Genomic DNA, 25,046 nt, shown 5'->3' with positions numbered 1-25,046 from the left:
AGTACTGATAAATAAATAATATAAGAACTGACCTCTGCAGTATAATCACTCCTTGACTACTAAAAGTCCCCCTCAAGCTGGAATGTAAAAAGCCATATATGCCCAGCTTGCTACACATAATTGAGAAAATACTCTTACTCAAAGCTTTAGTAAATACAATACCAAGCTGTTCACCAGTCTTCACATATGAAGGGATAATTTTCCTTTTAAGTACCATTTCCCAAGTAAAATGATGCTCATCTTCTATGTGCTCAGTCCCCTTATGAAAAAAACAGGATTTCTTACAACACACATGCATAGAATCAGAAAAGGCCATTACCCAATGTTGGTCCCAGCTATATAGGTCTTGGAAGGGGTGGACTGGATACAGACCTAACATTTGGCTACCCAATGCTGATGCATAGCATCAGCAGAACAAATCCAATCTCTTGTAGTAACTAGTAAGGATTTTGCTCACATCATCTAAATTATAACATGAACCATGGCCCCATAGCTTCAGCACTGAGTTTAAAACCAATAATCTACTTTTTACTTCATCATGTGACTAGATTTCCAGCAATAAACACACAATATCCAAATGTGGACCTCCTAATATGTGTGATCACCTGCTAAATCAGCATCAAAGAAACCAATAAGACATAACTAGTCCGATGTCTAACATCAAAGTCCATTCCTTCAAAGTACCTTTCAAATACCTAAGGATTTTGCAAATTACCTCTAGATATGGTAAACAGGAGAATGCATAATTGACTATAATCCACCTGCAAAAGTAATGTCAGTGTGTCAAAGTGTGACAAGTTAATTTTCCAAGTAGCCATTTGTTCCAGCTTAGATCACCAAATAGCGCACCCTGTTCTACTTCAATTGTAACATAAGGATCCTTTGAAGTCTCACAGGTTTGGATCCTAAGATACCAATCTCTTCCTGAAGGTCCATGACATTTACATCAGGAAAGTGATGGTGGATGGGTAAGAAGTCCTACAACTTTCAGGTTTGGTGGTGGGTTTTCTAGGCTAAAAGGTAATTTAGGTGATTAAGGATGACAACTATAGGTGACAGCTTGTTGTCTACTTAAGACTATGAGAATGATAGGAAGAAAGAGAATTCTTGTTGTAAAAACAAACAGCAAGGGGATGGATAATTTAGAAGAAGAAATGTGTGTGTGTGTGTGTGTGTGTGTGTGTGTGTGTGTGTGTGTGAGAGAGAGAGAGAGAGAGATACCAAAAAAATTTAAAAAAAAAAAACAAATAAATAAGAGAGAGCAAGGGAGGAAAGTACCTAGGTACAATTAGAATTCACTAAATTAAGCCTTAATTGTCGCATCAGGTCTTGTAATTTTCCATTACAATAACTCTAGCTATAGACTCAACACAAGGGATCAGATATATTTTTTTATAGTAAAAAAAAGATATTTCATTAAAATTGAAAAAAGCACCTATTAAATCACAGGTATTACATCTTTCCAAGAAGGCTTCCCAACAAAAAGATCCAATCCTCAAAGGTATCGGTTTACCCCAGACTTCCTTTACTGGGAAATTTTGAAAGCTACTTCTAGTGGAGAACACCAAAGACTTAAAGGAGGCGCAAGAAAAGAAGCCAGAAGGGGTTAAAGTCCAAATCCTATTATCCCTTTTTGATGGATCTAAAACCACCCCATTCAGAATTTGAACTAACTCTAGAGCATCCTCAAGTTCCGAGTCCCCAAGGCCTCTTCTAAAGCCCAAATCCCAGTCAAAACCATAGGTAGAGTCAGAAGGGACCAGAAAGGAAGAGGCAGGTTCCCCTTTAAATTGAGAAAGGGAGAATAAGGATGGAAACTTATCTTTTAATGGAACTTCTCCCACCCAAAGGTTTCCCAAAACTTCACCTGGTTACCTGAGCAAAAATCATACCAGATGCGCTGCAAGAAAGAAGGGAGAATGGCATGTATGGATCTCCAGGGAGAGGCTCTAGTAGTCCTTGCCACCAGTCCAGTGCCCCACCCATCATTAGCAAGCCCATGTATGCTTAGTATCACCTTAGCCCATAACTTATCTCTGTCCTCTAATAACCTCCATAACCACTTTCCTAAAAGAGCTTCATTTCTCTTCCTGATGTTTCCTAGCCCCAAGCCACCATTCTCCTTACTTCTAGAGGCAATCTCCCAATTCACCCTATGGTCTTTCCTGTCCTCCCCCAACTCCCACAAGAAGTCCCTCGTCATCTTCTCTAAACTTTTACTTACACCCTCAGGGATCCTAAACACAGATAGACAATACACTAGCAAGCTAGCCAAAGTGGACTTAATCAAAGTGATTCTACGCCCCCCCCCCCCCAAGGATAAATAATTCTTCTTCCAAGAAGCCAACCTTTTGGTGAATTTGTCAACTACTAGGCTCCAAAAGTTGTTATTCCCCGGATTATCCCCAAGAGGCAACCCAAATACTTTAAGGGCCATTGTGACACCTCACACCCCAAAATTTCAGCCCTTCCTCTCATAGCACTTTCCGATGTTAATCCCCACTACACAACTCTTATCAAAATTCACCTTCAGATTTGACATTTTCTCAAAAATTTGCACTACCATCTTCAAGTTCCAAACCCACCCCACCTCGTCCCCATCACAGAACAAAATTGTATCATTAGCAAATTGTAAGTGACTGATAGGCACTCCATCTCTTTCAACCCTCCATCCTTTCACTAGGTTTTTGGAATCTACTCTCTCTATAAGTCTCCCCAACACATCTGCAATCAAGGTAAAAAGGGAGAGGGAGGGTCGCCTTGTCTAATTCCCCTTAGAGCCAGAAAATGATCCACTACTATTCCATTCACCGATATTGAATAGAAGCAATTCTCAATACACCCCAAGATCCAATTACACCATTTCACTCGGTAGAAGATCAAGACTGTAATCAGTCTTGAATCCTAATAGGTTTTAGGTTTGCAAAACAGAAGAAAAGTGAGAGAAAGGAGAGAGAATAGAAGAGAAACAAGAGAACACAAGTTGTTGAAAGGAGGGACAGATTCTAAACTAATCTGCCGCCGCCACTCTTAATATTTATAGGTTATGTTTAGTACATAATGGAAAGGACACATCTGCCCTTAGTACTTACATAATAAATGAAGTAAATAAAAGCTAAAATAAATAACAATTGAATTAACAAACTGACTCAAACTGACACTGCTATAACTGAAACAAATAACTACACTGCTGTCCTATGAACACAGTGGGGACCACTGCAGTGGGGCCCACATCAGTGTTCTCTACACTCCCCCTCAAGTTGGGAGTAGATATCTATCATTCCCAACTTGGATAGGTCTGTCTCTAACTTCTTCCTAGGTACAGCCTTGGTGAGGATATCCGCGAGCTGCATATTAGATGTGATGTACGGAAGACACACTTCTTGTGATGTGACCCTTTCTCGCACAAAATGTCGATCAACTTCGATATGTTTAGTTATGTCATGCTGCACTGGGTTGTGGGCTATATTAATAGCTACCTGATTATCACAATACAGCATTAAGGGCTTTTCATAGTCAATACCCAACTCTTCAAGTAGTGACCTCAGCCATAAGATTCCAGCCACTCCATTAGCCATTGACCTGTATTCCGCTTCAGCACTGGAGCGGGAAAGAACACTCTGCTTCTTACTCCTCCAAGAGACAAGGTTACCTCCCACCAGGGCACAATATCCAGAGGTAGACCTTCTATCATCAACACTTCCAGCCCAATCGGCATCTGTATAGACTTCCACCCTCATGTGATTATTGTTCTTGAGCAATATACCTCTACCCGGGCATCTCTTCAAATATGTTAGTATTCTCTCTACCGCAAGAAGATGAGAAGTTCTAGGGGAGTGCATGTACTGGCTAACAACACTAACTGCATAGCTGATATCTGGCCGAGTGAGGCAGAGATATAGAAGCTTTCCAACCAACCGTTGGAACATAACTTTGTCTTCAAGAGGCTCCCCACCCTCTGCACTAATCTTGTGATTTTGTTCGATGGGTGTATCAGCCGACTTAACACCCAACTTTCCAATTTCCGCCAACAGATCTAGAACATATTTTCTCTGAGAGATAAAAATCCCCTGCTTGGATCTAGCAACCTCAATACCCAAAAAGTACCGTAGTGCACCAAGGTCTTTCACCTCAAACTCTTGATGAAGGAGCTGTTTGAGGGACTCAATCTCATGACTGTCATTTCCTGTCACCACAATATCATCAACATATACTGCTAGTAGTGTCAGAGAGGACTCCACCCTCTTGATGAATAGTGTATGATCTGACTGGGCCTGTACATAACCAAACTTTCCAAGGGCTAATCTGAACCTATCAAACCAGGCTCTAGGTGACTGCTTCAAACCATACAATGCCTTGTTCAATCGGCAAACCTTCTTACCTGTCTCTGTATCATAGAATCCAGGAGGCAACTGCATGTAAACCTCTTCTTGTAAGTCTCCATTCAGAAAGGCATTTTTAACATCCATCTTAAACAGGGGCCAAGAATGATTTGCTGCAAGGGATAACAGAACTCGGATGGTGGTCATCTTGGCTACTGGGGCAAAGGTCTCCAAGTAGTCTATACCATAAGTCTGAGTGAACTCTTTTGCAACCAGTCGGGCTTTGTACCTTTCAATAGAGCCATCAGCATTATGCTTCACAGTGAACACCCATCTGCATCCCACCGGTTTCTTTCCTTTTGGTGGGTCAACCAATGCCCAAGTATTATTCTTCAACAGGGCATCCATTTCGACTTGCATTGCATCTTTCCATTCTGGAACTGATAAGGCTTCTTGCATTGTTCTTGGAATAGGGACATCGGCAATGGAAGTGAGATAGGACCGGTAAGATGGTGACAGACGATCATAGGATAAGAACTGTGAGATGCTGTGAGCTGTAGAAGTGGTGCAATGTCGTTTCCCTTTGCGAATAGCAATAGGGAGATCAAGGTCATCCACAGGAGGGGAAGTGGCAACAGTGAGAGGTATCTCAGTAGGCTCTGGATCTGGAGCTGCAGAAGGAACTGGAGCTGGCCGGGACTGCTGAAGACTAGGATCAACCTGCCTGCATCGCCTGTGATAGACTCTCAACTCCGGCTCCCTCTGACCACCCTCACCACTACAACCTTCATTACCCAATGGAATAGGTAAAGGAACAGCCCCACTTCTACCAGCCCCACTTCCACTCTCACTGCTCTCCCCCTGAGGAAAGAAACTCAAAGCAACCCCACTCTCACTGCTCTCCCCCTGAGGAGAAACCCTAGGATAATAGGGTGTCTCCTCAAAGAAGGTGACATCCATTGAGAAAACGTTTCCCTGAAACCGGATCATAGCAGCAATAACCCATTTGAGTTTGTGCATAACCAAGGAAAATGCATTTTGAGGCCTTAGGTTCAAACTTGGAATGATGAGGCCCGAGAAGCTGAACGAAACAGGTACAACCAAAGGTTTTAAGGGGAACAATGAACAACTCCTTGTCTGGGTATAGAAGGGAAAAGGGGGTTCTCATATCAAAAACCCGGGAAGGAACTCGATTAATGAGATAAACTGCCGTGAGGATAGCATCACCCCAGAAGCAAATAGGTACATTAGAGGTAAACATAATGCTTCTAGCCACCTCCAAGATATGCCTATTCTTCCTTTCGGCAACGCCGTTCTGCTGTGGTGTATAAGGGCAAGTGCTCTGGTGAATAACTCCATGGCTAAGAAGGTAGGAGGTCAATGGCTGAGCAAAGTATTCCTTTGCATTATCATATCTAAGGACTTTGATTTTGGTCCCAAACTGAGTGAGAACCATCTAATGGAAGTTTTGGGTCAGCGCAGGAACCTCATCCCGAGAACGCATAAGATAGACCCAAGAAAAACGGGTATGGTCATCAACAAACAGTAGAAAATATCTGTACCCACCCATAGAAGAGATATGATATGGCCCCCAAACATCAGTATGCACAATATCAAAAGAGGAATTACCCCTTTTATTACTTAAAGAATAAGAGGTTCTACAATGTTTGGCAAACTCACAACTCTCACACCTCAACTTTGATAATTCAACAGACTCAAATAAAGCAGGAAACAGACTCTTCAAAGACTAAAAAGACAAATGACCTAATCGATTATGCCAAAGCATAACCGAACTCACAGACTGGGAAACAAAAGACTTCTTATCCACTGACTCCTCCCGACGAGAACTCTCTTCAAGCAGATAGATCTCGTTCGTCTCACGGCCAGTCCCACTCACCTTCCTCGTCTCCAAATCCTGAAAAACACATCGGTTAGGGAAAAAGGTTACTGAACAGTTCATGTGTTTAGTAATACTACTAACTGAAAGCAGGTTAGTATCAAGCTTAGGAACATGCAAGACAGAAGATAAAGAGATAGTATCGGATAGCTTGATGTCCCCCTTGCCCAAAATGGGAACAAGAGAGCCATCAGCAATGGATACTCTATCTCGGCCAAAGGACAAGTGATAGGAAGTGAACAAAGATGGCAAGCTAGTCATATGGTCAGATGCACCTGAATCTATTACCCAACAGTGATCAGTATTACCTGGAGCTGAAGCATGGTAAGCTGAGGCTCGAGTACCTGAATGTGCAAATGCAGATGTGGCAGGAGCTAATGGTGACTGAGATGGCTGAGCTGAACTCCCAACTTCCTTTTCCAACTGTATGAGGGCAGCCCGAACAGCAGCTAAAGTCTCTAGGGATGTGCCTGATGAGGATGTTGAATCAGTGTTCACTGCCATATGAGCATTACCCTTCTTATTTCTTAGTTTTGCTGGGACCAAGTGAGGATGTAGCTTCCAACAAGCATCTTTTGTGTGCTTGGGTTTCTTGCAATGTTCACATACCAGATCCCGTTTATCTTCCTTCTTCCGGTCCCTTTCTGAGTCACCCCCTGGCTTAGGTTTAATAGCTGTCAAGGCTGGGAAAGAGGGCTGAGGCTGCATCATGACTTTCCTCCTGGTCTCTTCACTATGCACCAGGGAGTATGCTTGAGAAAGGGTCACACTATCTCTTGTCAATATCTGTTGTCGCACAATGTCATATTCTGAATTCAAACCAGCCAGAAACTCAAATACCCTATTCGTCTCTACTTGCTTTCTGTGAGTCTGTGCATCTTTGGAACTCTCCCACTCAAGGGTCTCTAGATGGTCAATCTCATGCCACAAGGATTTCAAGGTAGAGAAGTAGACAGAAACTGGCTTCTCTCCTTGTTTAAGGTTGTTCACCTCACACTTCAGTTCATAGGCTCTGGCAACATTAAGGGGTTGGGAATAGGTTTCTTTCACAACACCCCATATCTCTTTGGTTGTCTTTGCCTACAAGTAATTCCGGCTGATATGTGGCTGCATAGAATTACACAGCCATGCCATAACCAAATATTTCTCTTGAACCCACTTGGTGTATGTTGGGTCCTCCTTAGAAGGTTCTTTCACATCTCCCAAGAGGTAACCCAGTTTTCCCCTTCCTCCAATAGCCATCATGGCTAATTGAGCCCACTCCAAATAATTTGACCCATCAAATCTCATAGTTGTAATCTGAAACCCGGTTTCAGATACACTACCATAAGTGTGGTTTCCAAAACTACTTTCTCCCTGACCCTTAAACTCCATCTTTGATCAAGATTCAATGGCTACAAACTGTTAGAGCCACTATACCAGAAAACAGAGTCAAACAAGCAAGTCTGGAATCTGATCCGAAACCAACACAAATCTGATCTGATCTGAAATCTGATCTGATCCGATCTGAAACCAACCCAAATCTGATCTGAAATCAATCGCCTATCACAGTATATGCAAGAAATCAACTCAAATCTGATCTGAAATCAATCGGCATGCACAGTACCAGGCAGTCTATCAATCTGAGATGCTATTTTCTGAAATCACTACTGTGGGGCCCACTGCTGCGAGAGCAAAATTAGGGTTTCAACTGTAGGTCTGAAGTAAGTGCTCCGCTGCACTCTCCAAGCAGTCCGCACAAGTGGGACTTGTCGTAGGGCAATATGAAACCCTAAAAAGTAATCACCTTTAAAGAAGGGGGGTTCGGCCCAACAGTCAAACCCTAGAAACAAACTTAAACACAGTTCGGCCCCTCTTTCTAGATAGGTCCAACCTATCTTGACTGATTGCAGTCTCTGAAACTCAGTAAAAAAAAACTTACTTATGTACTTCGGTTTACTGTCTTCTAGGGCTACCTGAACCCTAACCTTCGTTGCCTCTTCCTGATTACCAACTCTCTGCAAGCCGCGGCAAGTCTTCAACTGCTGCGAACCTCTTCTAGTAATCTCCAAGATTCAGCCACCGAAAACTTCTTCAAAACTTTCAGCCCTAGCTAGTCCTCATGTGGTCGGCTGGACTAGACACACATGAGAAGCCCTAGATAGGCTCTGATACCAAGTAGAAGATCAAGACTGTAATCAGTCTTGAATCCTAATAGGTTTTAGGTTTGCAAAACAGAAGAAAAGTGAGAGAAAGAAGAGAGAATAGAAGAGAAACAAGAGAACACAAGTTGTTGAAAGGAGGGACAGATTCTAAACTAATCTGTCGCCGCCACTCTCTTAATATTTATAGGTTATGTTTAGTACATAATGGAAAGGACACATCTGCCCTTAGTACTTACATAATAAATAAAGTAAATAAAAGCTGAAATAAATAACAACTGAATTAACAAACTGACTCAAACTGACACTGCTATAACTGAAACAAATAAATACACTGCTGTCCTACGAACACAGTGGGGCCCACATCAGTGTTCTCTACACACTCCAAATCCAAAACACTCCATCACTTGCATCAAAAAGGACCAATCAACCATATCATAAGCTTTCTCCAAATCCAGCTTACATACAATCCCTTTCTTCCTTTCTCTTCACCTCCTCCACAGACTCATTTGCAATTAAAATTTGATCAACAATCTGCCTCTTCCCTAAAAAGGTCCCTTGGTTTTGTGAAATTATGCTTGGTAGTACCTCTCTAATTCTTCGGGACAAGACTTTAGTCACAATCTTAAATAAACTATTCACCAAATTGATAGGTCTAAAGCCTCTTGGTTGATAAGCTCCACCTTTCTTCGGGACTAACGCAATAAATGTTGAATTCAACCCCGAATTTATCACCCCCTATCAAAAAATTCATCAAGCACTTTCATAATATCCTGCTTCAGAATCTCCCAACAATCTTGATAGAAAACCACAAAGAACCCATCCGACCCTAGTGCTTTGGATCTGTCCATTGCAAATATAGCTCCCCTAATTTCCTCCTCCTCAAACCTCCTTTCTAACCACACCTTGTCTTCCTCAAAAAGTTTAGGTCAATCTAGACCTTCCAACCAAAAACTTTGGTCTAAAGTTCTTCTATAGATTGACTTAAAGTGCTCCACAAAAGCCCTAGCTATCTCAGCTTGCTGAGTGAGAACCACCCCTCCAACCTCTTGTTTAGAGATAAAATTCTTCCTTATTCTACCATTGGCCATTGCATGAAAGAACTTGGTATTCCTATCCCCTCTTTCACCCACTTATGCCTAGATTTTTGCCTCCAACTTACCTCTTCCTGATACAGAATATCCTCTAACGGTTTCATGCCCTCCCAATTTGCATTTGGATTACTACCATTCCACCATGACTTGACCAACCCAAAAAACCCCGGGTGGGAAAGCCACATATTCTCAAACCTGAAAGGTGATGGTCCTCTACTTCCCTCCTCCTCTCTCATTAGAGTGATAGGCCAGTGATCTGAAGTAATTATGAGCAACATCCTAGAGGTAACCACCCCCTAGTGCTCCTCCCAATCTGTAGTGAACAAAAATTTATCCAACTTCGAGCAAATCGAATTTGACTGTAGATTGGACCAAGTGAAACAACCATGCAAGAGAGGAACCTCTTTTAACTCAAAGCCATTAATGAAACTATTGAAATTCCTCATACTAGTTGTCCTTTCTCTCTTCATATTATTAGTCTCCTGCGAGAATCTGATGACATTAAAATCTCCACCTAGGCACCAAGGGTCCTCCCACAGTCCTCTAATATCTCCCAATTCCTCCCAAAGTTCACCTCTTTCCCTATACCCAGTTGAACCATAGACATTTGATAGGACCCACTCGAAACCATCTGCTAACTGCCTAAATTTGATAAATACAATAAACCTCCCAATCAACTCTTCCACTCCCTCCAAGACCTCATCCTTCCACAGAGTAATTAAATCTCCCTGAACTCCCCCAAGAAGGACTCACTGCCCACTTGATACCCCTTGCCTTCCAAATAAATTTGGCCCATCTACCATCAAATTCCATTGGTTTTTATTCTTGAATGAGAACTACATCTGGATTTGGTCTTATTACTTCCTTGATCATAGCCCTTTTCCTTCCTCCCCCCATAGCCCTTAGTTATTCCTCCTTCTTCTCCCCTTACTCTCACTAAATCTCTTATCCTCCTCAACATCTCTCCTTAATCTTTCAGCCTCACTAAGCTTTCTCTTTCTAGCCTTAGATACCTCCTTCCTTTTTCTTAAGAAGACTTCCTTTGGGTCCTTTATTTTATAACCTAGCTGGTCAACAAACTCGGCCATTGAACCTTCCTTATCCTTCCTCTTAACCTCACTACTCTTTCTTGGATCCTCAATTTTGTTTAAGCCTAGTTCCTCTATTTGTTGGCTTCCACTCGCTTCCTCCACTTCCTTACTTTTAAACTCTTCCAAAAAGTTTTCTATTAATTTCCAAATTCTTTCCCCCTCTTCCTCCTCTCTTTCCCTTAAGTTTCTCTTCTCCCTACTCACCCCCCCATTCTCCTTATGGGCTTGCTGCAAGATGGCAATGTGGGATTCCGCAACAGGGGCAACAGACAAGGAAGGATTAGTATCAAACTGGAAATTCACAGCCATACCTTGAGTGGGTTCCACCACTGGTTTGACGCAAAAACAAAGATTTTCTGCTCCATCTTGAAAGTCAGGAACTTGGGGTTCATGACTCTCCTTAGAAGGAACATTTTGAATTGGGAGGCTTCCTACCATCGGTTTACCCTGTGAAATACTCCTTAGGCTCTGTTGCTCACCCCAGCTTTGGTCATCGGAGCTTGGCTGCCTGCGATCACCACATACCAGCCTATCAATTAATTGCACCTTGTTCGAAACTTGGGCAATTTCTTCCTTATTCAAATCCAGATGAACTCCCCCTTCAACCAAGCCATACTCGGTATTGTTCCTGTCTGTCATCTATTACGACACATTGACATACAGAGGCTAACGTGATCTTTTGCTCTAGGACAGCTGGTGGAGTGTAGCAGAATTGCGGAGCCAGACATCCCATCAGGAGAGGAGATGTCGAATCTTGAAGAAAGGTTGAACTTCCTCGACCTCCACCTCCGGTAGGAGGGAATCCAGAATTGAACACCAATCGATCTGTCTCAGAAGGTGCGGGCGACAGAGGCAAGGAAACGGAAGCTTCTAACAGGACGGGGGGGTCGATTGGCACAAGAACATGGAGACCGAAGTTGGAACTCCCTAAGTTCAGTCTACAAGGCATCACCGAAGACCAATGGATTCAGGTTGCTAGCTTGGGCTTTGAAGGAAGAGTAGTGGAGTGGTATTGTTGGTTCATTGAGCACTATCCACAACCCTCTTGGGACCAGTTTGTGGATGCATTGGATCATCGGTACAAAGATGTAGCTAGGGAGCCCATAGGAAAATACTCAATTAAAAATGGGCTGCTTTGGAAGGGAGAGAAGCTAGTAATCAGTCCAAATTCAATATTTAGAAGGAGACTTTTTTAGGAAGCCCACTCAGCCCCAGGGGGAGGACATTCAGGGTACTACAACACCCTACAAGATTAAGGAAGATTTGTTGTTGGAAAGGCTATCGAGCTGAAGTTAAATATTGGGTAAAGGAGTGTGAAATCTGCCAGAGAAACAAAGTAGAAAACCTACCATGCCCCGGACTTCTACAACCTCTACCCATTCCAGAACAAGCATGGTCTGAACTCTCAATGGATTTCATTGAAGGCTTACCCTCTTCCAATAGGAAAACTACCATTTGGGTAGTTGTGGACCGATTAACTAAGTTTGCACACTTCATTGCCTTAACCCACCCTTTCTCTGCTTCTGACCTGGCCAAGGTATTCATCCAAGAAATTTTCAGATTGCATGGAACGCCCAAGACAATTGTAAGTGATCGAGACCCTCTGTTCATCAACAACTTTTGAAGAGAAATTTTCAAACTTCAGGGAACACAGCTACATATGAGCTCTTCATACCACCCTCAGACAGATAGGCAGACAGAGGTCCTTAATAGGACTTTGGAAACCTACCTTAGATGTTACACCAGTGAACAACCACAGAATTGGAGTAGATGGCTGCCTTTAGCAGAATGGTGGTATAACACCACTTTCCATTCTGCCACCAAAAACACCCCTTTTCAGGCACTATACGGATATCCCCCACCAAACTTGATCTCCTACATCCCAGGAACAACTCAAGCACCAGCAGTGGAGGCTGAATTACAGGAAAGGGAAAGGGCTCTGCAAAAACTTAAACAGAATTTACTCTTTGCCCAAGACAGAATGAAGAAAATGGCAGATCGGAAGAGAACAGAAAGGAATTTTAACATCGGAGATTGGGTATACTTGAGGCTGCAACCTTATCGGCAGAGCACAGTGGCAGTTCATAAGTCTCAGAAGCTAGCAGCTCGTTTTTACGGACCATTCAAAACAACAGAGAAAATTGGTCCAGTTGCATATTGCCTGGCATTACCAAAAGGCTGCCGTTTACATCCTGTTTTCCATGTGTCTTGGTTAAAGGCCAAGGTTGGAGACAGCTCTCATGCCCAAGCCACTCTTCCACCACTAACGGCTGACGGCACACTCCAACCCCAGCCAGCTGCAATTATTGACAGAAGATTGAAACGACAAGGCAACAAGGCAGTAACAGAGGTACTGGTTCAATGGCAAGGAACCCCAGCAACAGATTCGACTTGGGAAATACTCACGGAACTGCAACAGAAATTTCCTCAGTCTAGCCTTGAGGACAAGGCTGCTTTCGAAGGGGGAGGGAGTGTTACGACACATTGACATGCAGAGGCTAACATGGTCTTTTGCTCTAGGACAGCTGGTGGAGAGTAGCAGAATTGCAGAGTTTGTTACAGCAGAAATATTCCCTGCGCATCATTAGCAATCATTAGCCTTTTTATTTTGTCTTTTCCATTTCGGTTGTAACGGCCATCAAGCCTGAGCTCTATATATGTATCCAACCACAATCGAATGGGTATGAGAGATTTACCTTCCAACAAAACTATCTTTGTTTATTTTCCTTCTGAGAGCCGTGCCTGGCACTATAGCTCGAGGGGAGAAGCCGACCTCATCCCGGCGACGGGAGGAGATCAATATCAGCATCCTATTGGGCAGCTTCAGAGTGGAGTTGACTTCCTCCAAGCCCGCATCAACATCGAAGAAAAGGCTAGTGTCAAGCAAATCTTCTTCCAGCAAAACCACTTCTGTCACCTCTTCAAGTGATTTAGTCTCTGACCCAGCTGAAGAAGAAGCTTCCTCTTCATCAGACAATCCATAGTCGATCCACCCTTTATCTTTCCCATCTTTCTCCTCTGTACATGTCCTTACATATTTGGGGTTTGGGCGATCCAAACTTGTCCTACCTTCCTCCTAGTTTCTTGGTGTTCTTTGAACCCATTTAAATTTCTCCATGTTCAGCCTGCTCAAGCTGTTCTTCGACTGGGTCTTCTTTGGGGAAGAAGATAGACCCAGAAATCCGTCTATAGACTCTCCCCCCTTACTTGCACTCACTTGACTTTTAAGTGAGTCACATGGTAATTCCGCCCAGTTCAACCCCTTGGCTTGGTTGGCCTGATTCTGGTTCGGTTCAGGTTTCTTACCCTCCATAATTCACCCCTGGTCTGACCCCCTTTTGACCACATCAGCAAAGAATGGCCCCACCTCCTGAAAATTTAAACTTAAATTTTTTGAATTAATTTCCTTAATTAGGCAGCCAGCCTGCCACCCTCTCTTTGCATGCCATGTGGGTTCATAGAGTCCACATCATCGTCGTCTACCTCCTTCAAACAATGGCTCCACAAAGTTGCTTCAGCTTCCGTCAGAATCCAAGTTTTCCTCCATAAACCATCAGAGAAGATAGCCACCAACTGAGGAACCTCTTCCGGCTTCAGCGCACGCAGCTTTACCTCCACAGCTCGCAAATTGCTGAAGCTTCAATCCACCATTAAACCCCCCATTGCAGAAATTATCTTCTCCACAATCGCCTTCCTCCAGAAGTTAAAAGGCAGCCCAACTAACTTTAAGTTAAAGCTTTCCCACAGATACATCCTACTCATTGCAGGACATATGCCACTCTTCAATGGTAACCAACCCTGCCTGTGTTTGAAAAGAAGATAACTCAATCTTCTCACCCCCTGCATCTAGAACCGCTCTACTGTCACCAAAAGGCACTACCAATGAATCCAGAGGAAGCCCAACCTTCTTTGCAATATCTGCTAAAATAGGTTGCCAGTCTGCAACCTTCGTACCAGCAGTAAACCCCTTTCTCCACTTCCAACTCCAGCTTTCGTGTCTTCACTGAGCAGGAGATCATCGATTGTTCTGCCATTACCGATTGTCTTCCCTTTACTTCATTGTTTACCGTTTCATCCCCCACTGCACCCTCGATTTCTTTTTCCTGTAATTCCTTTTGCACCCCATTCTTCGCCTCCTCAGTCAGAATTAAATACTCCTGTAACCTCCCAGCAAAAAGTCTCCACCCCTGTTGCTTATTTCCTTCTGGAATACAAACTATCTTCCCCTTCCCTTCCCCGAAACACTCTGATAAGATTATGTACCAGACCTTCTTGTTAATCCTCAGTGCGACTCCAAACTCTTCCCTTCTGTCTTCAGTTGACCCTTCCAACCATTCTCTTTCTTCGTGTAAATTGCTGCATCCACGATTCCACGAAACCTTTAACCCATACCACAGCATCCCTGAACAAGACAACAGTGGTTTTTTTCTCTTCTCTAATCTTCAGACAAGCTTGACTGTTGTTTCGGCAGTCCTCGAAAACAAACTTCTTAGCTTCAAACACCATTTCTCTTCTCCATCTCACAGCCAGCTTGAAACCTTCACTCCCCATCTCACAACCTAGGATGATGAGGGAGACTCCTTTGAAAACTCCTTTCCTGCAATTGTGTAACTTCTTGATGCAGACACAGCAGGACGAATCCTATGCAATAGCTCTGCTAAAATGAAGCACATAGGTTGGCAGTTGGCACTATAACTTTTGCCAAACCTCATGAATATGCAAGATTCCATCAGGACTATAAGGACACACAGCTTGTACTCAAAACAAAAAAGAGAAAATCTCCATAGAATAGACACCACCTTACATTAAATAATTGCATCATGTCTTCTTCACCGTTTACACATGTAGCAAATACTTATCATTCGAAAGCCTCTCTTTGATCAATCATGAGGATGACATCCAATGCTGCCAACCACACAAAAGCTTCCACCCTCAGATGAATAAGATTACTCCAAATTAGCAGACCTATTTAGAGAAGATTACGAGGGATTTCTTGTGGGAGACTGGTGAAGGAAAGATCATCTGGTTAAATGGGATTTAGTGTGCAAGAGCAAGGAACAAGGGGGTTTGGGTATAGGTAACATAGGGGAGAAGAATATAGTGATGTTGGGTAAATGGCTATGGAGATGGCTTCTAGAAAAGAGACTTTGGCATGAGGTTGTCGATAGCATTCATGAACGAGTAGATAACAGTTGGTATGCTAGGGTAAGCTAATTTGGCATCACCTTGGATGGTCATAGACGGAGTTCTTCCTCACTTTCTAAGTCTTATCAAGTATGATGTGCGTTACGGAGATAAATTATATTTTCGGAGGACCTTTGGATTGGCAACTCCACCCTAAAGGACCTTTTTCCTTCCTTGTACTCCCTCTTTGTGTTTAAAAACGAACCCTTCCAAAGATTTGTCTCTTTTTCCTCACCAACTAGTATTACTTGGAATTTGGGCTTAAGAGGATATTTAAGAGACCATGAGTTTGACCAGGCTGCCTTACTTTTAAAAAGTCGTGGTTCTGTGACTTCTGTCTATATGGATCCTTCTAAGCCAAATGGTCATATTTGGACTCCTCACTCTAAGGGCCTGTTCAATGCTTTTTTTCTACATTATGTTCTACCCCCTACCCCTTAGACTTTCTCATATAAAGAGATTTGATCCATGCCCATCCCTCCTAAGGTTGGAACCCATTGTAGGGAAATCTTTCATGGGAAACTAAACACCCTAGACAATTTGCCAAAATGAAGACTTTACCTTTGTATCTCCCCAAACTAGTGTACTCTGTGAGTTATGGAGAAAGTTGTTACCACCTACTAGTCTCTGGCCCTTTTATTGCAGGCTTTTGGGAAAAGTTTTTTGGTCCTTTTGGTTGCAAGTTGATTGTGCTTTGCAGATTGATAACCTTTTTGACCCTAGAACCTTTAGATGGCCGAATAGAAGAGGTAAAGTTTTGTGGAGATGTGCTAGAGCCACCTTGACATGGACACTGTGATAGGAGAGAAATGATAGAATCCTCAATGATAAGAAAAGGAATGAAGAGGCTGCTTGGGAATGGATAGTTAAAAGGGCAATACATTGGGCTAAATCTGTGGACTTATTCTTAGACTTTTCCTTCGATGATATTTGGCAGAAAAAAGTTCTACTGCGAAGGAAAGGCATGTTGTAGCTTGGATGCCCCCTAAAGGATTCATTAACTGAAATTTTGATGATAGCAGCCTAGGTAACCTAGGGTCTTCTAGTATAGGGGGAGTCTTCAGGAATACTGAAGGTCGTTTTCTTGTTTTTTCTCAGGTCCTGCAGGAGTGGGGGATTCTGTGCATGCTAATTTTAAGCAGCATTGCAGGGAATACAGATTGCTAGAGCATTAAACTATGAAAGATTGTTAATTGAAGGTGATTGGGTGGTTAAAGGAAGGTCCAGATACAGTATTTTGGACCTATAAGGAAGCAATGAAAAGATTTAAATCATTGACCAAAACATGACTGTCAGAATTCAATCGGAAAGGAGATCAGATAATACAATGGCTGATTTTTTAACTAAGAAAGGGGTGCATAAGTTTCAGTTATATTGGGCTCACTTGATTCAGGTGACTCCTTCCCATTTTGGGTTGATCAATACAAATTGATGAGAAGAAGGACTCTAACATTGCTGTTTCTACCTGAAACATATTGGGTTGATCAATACAAATTGGCATACAACTGTTATTTGAGGTATATATAGTGAAAACAGAAATATCTTAAAAATGCCTGTCTAGGAGGATGTTTGTAGAAATGTCAACATGAAGCTTCTTGCTCCAGGAGGGGGGGGGGAATGAAGTCTAATCATCCTAGCTCAAATGACTCTCATAAGTGATATAACAACACATATCTCTCTCCAAGTTGTATTGATCAACCTCAAATGTTTCAGGTAGACACAGGTACCAAACACAACATCAATAAATCACTTTGAGAGACACCTTTGAACTCCTCACTGACCATAGCCCAACAGACCACCCTTATCATAATGAGCTCATTCAGCATTCCCACCTCCGTAGCCTTCTACCATTTCTTTCATTTCACAAACCCCATAATACAGGAGCCCACATACACTTCCATAAAATTTTCTATCTTGAGATCTTGCACACAATAGCACCCATAACAAACAAGTCCTTCAGCTTTGAAGGGGCCACACAATTGCTTCCTCCCAAAGAGAAGAGTGATTCCATACTTAGGTATCAAAACCAAATGCATAAGAAGATGGTTAGTGTTTTCCCCACTTCTCAAGAAGAGAACGCACACATGAGGAGAGAGACACTAGTTTGTCCTTTTTCTTTCGAATCTATCACAGCCATTGATGACGTGATTGGCAGATTCCCAACAAAAGGTCTTTACTTTAGGAGGAATGGGACCACACCACAGATGCTGGAAAAAGGCTAGTTTCTATGGGACCACACCATGGATTCCCGACAAAGATGCACAGAAAAATTAGTATTTGGATCCCATACTCTACCACCCACTCCAACAGAAAATAAATTTAAAAGATCTTGGTCACATTGAATAGATAGCTGAAAAACCTACCCATTGACACCAAAATCATGCAAAATAGACAAGGCTGATCAAAGTGATGTGATTACATCTTTACATTTTCAAAGTTCTAAAAGCACTCTATAATAATATATAACATTCCTTACCTTTCTTTAAAAAACAAAAGAACTCCCTAATCATATCTTTAAACTAACTTGACCCTTTAAGACAGTTAACCATATTCCCAAGACACTAATAATAACTACAAAGATAAATTTGGAAAGCTCAAAAAATACCAAAATCACAATCACCCAAAAACTATGAAATAATCATTAGTGCAGGAACTGGAGGAAAACTTATTTCTTTCTCCAGGAGTTATTTTCTGGTCCCTAAGTCTGTCAAAGAGCCTAATGGACTTTCTATTCCCATCATCCTCTAAGTATTTTTGGTACAGACACACCTACTGTAGGTCCCCAGTATATTTCTGCCCTATCCACCCCCTTTCTAGCTAGAAATTCAGCCAAAGAATTAGCTGTTCTCTTGACACAAGTGAATGAGGCATTCATTGAGAAGCCAAGAGACCTTGCTTCTCTAATTTCGTGACTATAGTTCTACAGTATCTTGCCACTCCCCAATTCATCCAGCTAATAAACACTTCGCAATCACCTTCAACCAACAATCTAGAAGAACCCTAAGTAAGAGAGGACATACCATAACCCATATAGAAGTGATAATAATTCAGCCCTTATTAAGTTATCTTTGCCAATTAGCCCTGAGTGAACGTAACTCCTTCATGATTACAAAATGAAAACAGCTCCACCTATTCTAAGCTAACTAGGTTGTCTAGACAGTACCCATCAAAGTTCAGTTTAATGGCTTCCATGAACAATGTTCCCCGTGACATAGGGGCCACGACTATGTTCATGTTAGTACCAGTGTACGATTACAGTGAATTGCCAGTGTTTCATCCGGCTCGTGTCAGTACCAGCCTAAATATGTGGAAATCTTTAGCACCATTAGATTTGTGAGATTGAGAAAATTAATCAGCGGCATTTTTCACCTACCTCGGCCTCATCAACATGCTTCCAGCATGTCTGTTCACCTCCATCCCAGCCTCGATCGCCAGCATCATCTCTTCCCCCCCTTCCACCACCTCCAGCACCCCGATTCTTGGCAGCATACGATCGATCCTTGGAATTATCCTCGTCTCCGGATGAGATACTCAGCAATTCGACCTCCGAATCGTCGTCGTCATCGACAGTTTGACGAGGTTTCTGAGCAGGCTTCGAGCTAGTCATTTTCGGTGCAGAACCCCTGTGAGAAGGTTGCTGAACGAGATTTGTGACCTGCTTGGCCTTGGAAGCTGGGCCCTTCTGGTAATGTCTCTGCGCTTGCTCTTTTAGCGCGATCTGGAGAAGCTCATCTTCGTCATCAGTGTCGCTTGACATTCTGATTAGTTCTTGCTCTTCTTGTTTATTTTTTCAGATCCGACAACGAACAGTGATGATTTGTAGATCTTGTATCTTTTTATTCCTGAGGGAGAGGGAACGAAATAATGGAAGAGTACGGAAAATTCTGAGTTTCAAAGGAATGGATCGTGATTTTTCGGTTCTTGCTGGCGTCAAATCTGTGGAATGTTACTACATTATATATGCCCTTCGATGAGAATATGTAATTGCTATATCATTGCATCAAATGCCGCCCACTATCATTACTACTTAAATGTAATAGCACGTGTTATTCAGGTGCGCAAATTGGAATGGCAATTTTTCGGCCTCCCCCCGGTCCAGGTAGAGGTGTGAATTGGACTGGATTTGGTTCAACCTAATCAGCTCACTGTGAGTCCACTTATAAATGGATTGACCCAATCCAATCCATTAAAATATAAATGGACTCGATTGGATCATAAAAAAGAATATATACAAAGTTATAAAAATATACAAAAACCATTTTTGTAAAAGTGCTTTGATAAAAGTACTTTCATAAAAGTCCTTTTACAAAAGTATTTTTTATGAAAGTATTTCATAAAAGTGCTTTTATAAAAGTATTTTTGCATAAGTGCTTTTATAAAAATACTTTTATAAAGTGATTTTATTAAAGTGCTTTTATAAAACTGTTATTGTAAAAGTGATTTCATAGAAGTACTTCTGTAAAAGTGCTTTCGTAAAAGTACTTTTCATACAATTACTTATGTAAAAGTGATTTTATGTTGATTTCAGTTTTGATAGGCTTCAAATTGGACAAGGATTTGGCTTCATGATTTTAGAAAGTTGGTTTAGGTCCAATTCAGACCCTAAAACCAGTCGATTGATACCCCTAGGTCCAGGATAGGGATTGCATTACCAGGGCGGGGTCGGGGATGGGGATGATCAAGGGTCCCCGGTTAGGGATGGGGTGGGGATTGATAGTATAGTCCCCACCTTGCCCTAATCCTAATTATATTATATTATATTATATTATATTATATTATATTATATTATATTATATTATATTATATTATATTATATTATATTATATTATATTATATTATATTATATTATATTATTTATAGTATTTTATATAGATATAATATTATCTATAGTTGAAACTATACTATAGGGTCAATGAAAAAGACCCCTATACTTTATTTTGCAACAAAAGACTCCCTGAACTTTAGTTGTGAGATGAAGACCCCCTAACCATTAACTCGGTTGACGGAAGGTGTTATTTTACCAAAACACCCTACCACAAGTGAGGGGGCATGAAATGCTTTTTTTTTCAATATGACCTAAATGGGCATCATGTCCCCTATTCACTATTACCCAAATATTTTTTTAGATTTTAGTCTAAACCTCGAACCAACTCCATTTGAGAACCAAAATATCACACTTGGAAAATCGTTGGATATGCAAGAAAACCACAATATTGTTCACATATAAACTTTGTTGATGAAGAAGACCTGTGTTGTCATCACCAAAGAAGAAAGGATCTGCTCTGCAGTCGCCAGAAAAGAACACGTGCTTTTTGTTGTCACTAGAGAAGAAGGTAACCTATTGCATAATAATACAAGAAAATGTAAGAAACTATGTTATTTGATTCAAAGAAAGGGAATTCATAGTATGTAGGGTTCCGTCTGTCAACAAACCCTAAGATTTTCATTGTTCCTTTTGCCAACTTCTAAATTTTGTTCATGTTCGTTACTTATCTCCCGTTTGCATGGAATATTGTATTCAAATGATTTGTTTATACTAATTAATTTATACGTTAGTGTAATATTGTTTGTAATTAGTATTTTACCTCGATAAAATACTGTTCATATTTGTTTTTAACACTTTTTACTGTGTTTTATCTCGGTATAATATTGTTCTGATCTACCTTTCATTATTGTATTTAATCGTAGTAAAATATTTGTCCAGGTCCATCTTTAACACTTTTTACTGTGTTTGATCTTAGTATAATATTGTTCATCTATCTTTAACTCTTTTTTACTATGTTTTATCCCAGTATAATATTGTCTACAGATAGTGATTCATTGTATATTTTTGTTAGAAAAACTTTTGTTGTGGACATGTTTGTGGTTAGCTTCAGCTATTTAATAGTTCTTTATTGTTAGATTCCTAGTATATTAATGTTAGCTCCATGTCTTTAACATTGCTTTATTGTTGGAAATTGAAAGTCAATGGTACATGTAATTACAACATCTTTATTGCTATGGTGGTAGATCCTAACGTATATAGAAATGGATTTAAACATCCACTTTATTATCCACCATGCCTCCTTGTCATGTTAACATGTGTAGAAAGTATGAGAAGAGGCTAAATAAAAGTGTTAAAAAATGGGGGAGCATAAGAACAAAGGGGGTTATTTTACAAAACAACAAAGACAAAAGGGTTAACTCAAAAAGGCAAACCAAAACATTTGTGTGTGTGTGGGGGGGGGGGGGGGGGGGGGGCAGCCCCTATTCTATTACAAAGTTAAAACTCAACAAAATTGAAATCAAAACTTCTATTTAACAGCTTGCTTGATAAATGAGGAATGATTTTAATACACTTGAATGTTGTTTCTCTTAGTTAATATATCTCTTAGTTTATTGAAGCGTACAACAACATGAAATTTGATATGGTTTTAACATTGAGACTTGTGCTTGTTTTTTGCCCATAAGTCAAGTGAGATGTACAATATTAACATACACCATGGTGGTTACTTTTTGAACATGCCACTAATGATATATAATAGTGGTGATGTATTCATGAACCATAATGTTAATGGTGACCTTCTATCATTCATCGAGATATAGCTAATGGTGAAAGATTTTCATTACAATGCAACTAATAAAGTATATTATAGAAAGCCTAATGTGGACCTAGATGATAGATTGGTATGGTTGAAATGTGATAAGGTTATCCTGCAGATGTTTAGGATCCATGAGAGGTATAGACACATTAATATTTACATTACAAGTAGACTTGTTCATGGGCTGGGCCAAGTCGGGCTCAATTTGGGCTTTTACTCTTCATTAACAGATTTTTTTCAAGCCCGAGCCCGACCCGACCAACAAGCCTACAACTTGGGCCTGAGCCCGACCCTCATAAAAAGCCAGAAGCCCAAGCCTGAGCCCGAAGCCTGACCCAACAAAATGAGAACACAAATGTCCATGTGAGAACTAAGAAGAATGGTGGGTTGTTGTACGAATTGATTGGGAGGTACATATAGATACAGTTGTTCCTTAGGCCTTTAATACTGTTGGAGACAGAGAGACAGAGAGAGGAAGATAATGAGTGAAAGAGAGAGAGGACCTAGTTACTACCGAAGACAGAGAGATAGAGAGAGGAAGATCACAAGAGAGAGAGAGAGGACATGTTGGTTACCGCCGAAGACAGAGAGACAGAGAGAGGAAGATAACGAGAGAGAGAGAAAGGGGACCTAGTTATCGCCAAAGAGAGTGAGTGAAAGAGAGAGAGAGAGAGAGGACATAGAAAGTGGTTACCGCTAGAGACAAAGAGACAGATAGAGGAACATAACGAGAGAGAGAGAGAGGACCTAGAAAGTGGTTACCGCTAGAGACAAAGAGATAGATAGAGGAACATAACGAGAGAGAGAGAGGACCTGGTCAGTGGTCACCGCCGGAGAGAGAGGTTGGTGGCGAGAGTGTCTAAGACTCTAAGAGTGAGAATGAGAAGACAAAATGGCAAAAAAAGGGAAACTCGGAAAGGTTAGTCAAGTTAGGGAGAAGGGATTTAGGGTTTAGAAACTAGTTGAGCCAGGCTTTTATGACAAATCTTGAGCTTGGCCTGAAAAATAATCGAGTCGGGCTTTTAGGCCCGAGGTCAAGCCCGCGGGCTAAAAATCATGTTCAAACCTGATGAAGGGAAATTTGGCATCGTGCATCATCAAAACCCATCCAGGGGCCAGGCTAGGCCATCAGGCCACCCAGCCCATGAACAGGTCTAATTACAAGGTGTAAGAGTGTCAATGTAGGGTTCTTACAGGCCACAATATCACAAGTTGGGTTGTCACAAGCTAGATTGTGATGATCTGGTTCATCTGGTGTTGTGCCACCACCACCCGTTGCAGTTGTTCATGTGGATGAATTGGATTTTGGTGTTGGTTATGAATTGGAATTTAAGAAGGTGATCTTGCTTATGAATTGGAATTTAAGATGGAAGATGATTTTGAAACTGATTATGATGTTAAAGTGTGTAATAATGACTATGTTGAGGGTGGTGCTATCACAGGAAGTTAAGTTCTAGTTGATAATGTTGATGTTGTTATTGGATTAGACATACTATATGAATATGAGCAACTAGAGGAATTAGAAAGTTTACATGGTTTTGTTGAAAAATAAACAACCTCAATTTGAAGCTTTTATTGAGAGGCAAATGGAGAATCCACAAATGGTTGTGGGCATGATATTCTCCAACCCTGTAATTTTTTGAAAGGCTTTGACCTTTGGTTAACTATACAATTATGAATGGGTTTGATTTCAAGTATGGGAAAAATGAAGGTACCACAATGACGATTGCTTGTAGTAAAGATAATTGCAAGTGACGTGAACATGCATCCTGGTTGCAAAGTAGAAAAGCCTTTCAGATAAAGTCATTCAAAAGTAGGGATGCTCACGGTTTGGTTAACCAAACTATGGTTTTATTTTTAAAACTAAACCGAGGTTACTAGTTTCTAGAAAACCGATAACCAGAACCAGAGATGATCGGTTAACTGGTTGACTAGTTCGATTCATCGGTTCGTCGATTTTTTATTATTTGAAATATATATTATAAAAACTATGTATAAATATATAATAAAACACTAGAAGTATATATAAAATATTATATTTTAAATAATAAATAATATATTATATATTATAAATATATATTTATATATAATACATACTTATTAGTTTATAATGTATATAAAATATAAAATATATATATAAATATATAAATATATGTATACGAGTCAGTTCAGTTAACTACTGGTTTTCTATTTTGGTTAACCGAAACCAAACCGACCAATTCAATTAATCAAATTTTTAGTTCGATTTTTTCAAATTTTCTTGCTCACCCCTATTCAGAAGTTGGCATACCTTTAAGCGTGTGTTTGCAAACACAAAGGTAACATTTGTATGATTGGTAAATAAATATGAAAACAAATCCAAAGATGATCCAAAGTAGAAGACTAGTACCTTGCAAAATGAAGCACTATGACAATTTAGAGTTCAAGTTTCTAGGCCCAGAGCTTACTACACCAAAAGGCTGACAATTGTTGATATTGAAAGGGTGCTTGTTGAACAATATAGTAAGCTGCAAGATTATTGTGAAGCCATTTTAAAGACAAATCCTGGAAGTATGGTGAAAATCAAGTTTCATGAAGATTGTATAGGTCAATGATGCATAAGGGAGTTTCAAAAATTGTTTATTTTTTTGGCTGCAATGAATAATGGTTTTAAAGATGGTTGTTGCCCCATCGAAGGACAGGATGGGTGTCATTTGAAAGAACATCATTCTGGACATATTTTACAAGCTGTTGGAT

At 40.8% G+C, this 25,046-nt stretch overlaps 1 protein-coding gene across 1 annotated transcript in view; it reads right to left on the bottom strand.

Annotated features, from left to right (window-relative positions):
• Positions 1-19,635, bottom strand: part of LOC104586244 (exocyst complex component SEC5A-like) — a 146,501-nt gene extending 126,866 nt beyond the window's left edge. Inside the window, exon 1 of the mRNA XM_010243412.3 lies at positions 19,103-19,635. Coding sequence (XP_010241714.1) covers positions 19,103-19,486 — 384 coding nt within the window. The 5' untranslated portion in view covers positions 19,487-19,635. The remainder of the gene's footprint in view (positions 1-19,102) is intronic.
• Positions 19,636-25,046: the final 5,411 nt, after the last annotated feature.

The sequence above is a fragment of the Nelumbo nucifera genome, chromosome 1 (genome assembly GCF_055504915.1).
Source record: "Nelumbo nucifera cultivar China Antique chromosome 1, China Antique-T2T, whole genome shotgun sequence".
NCBI lineage: Eukaryota > Viridiplantae > Streptophyta > Magnoliopsida > Proteales > Nelumbonaceae > Nelumbo > Nelumbo nucifera.
This window is presented reverse-complemented; position numbering and strand designations above follow the sequence as displayed.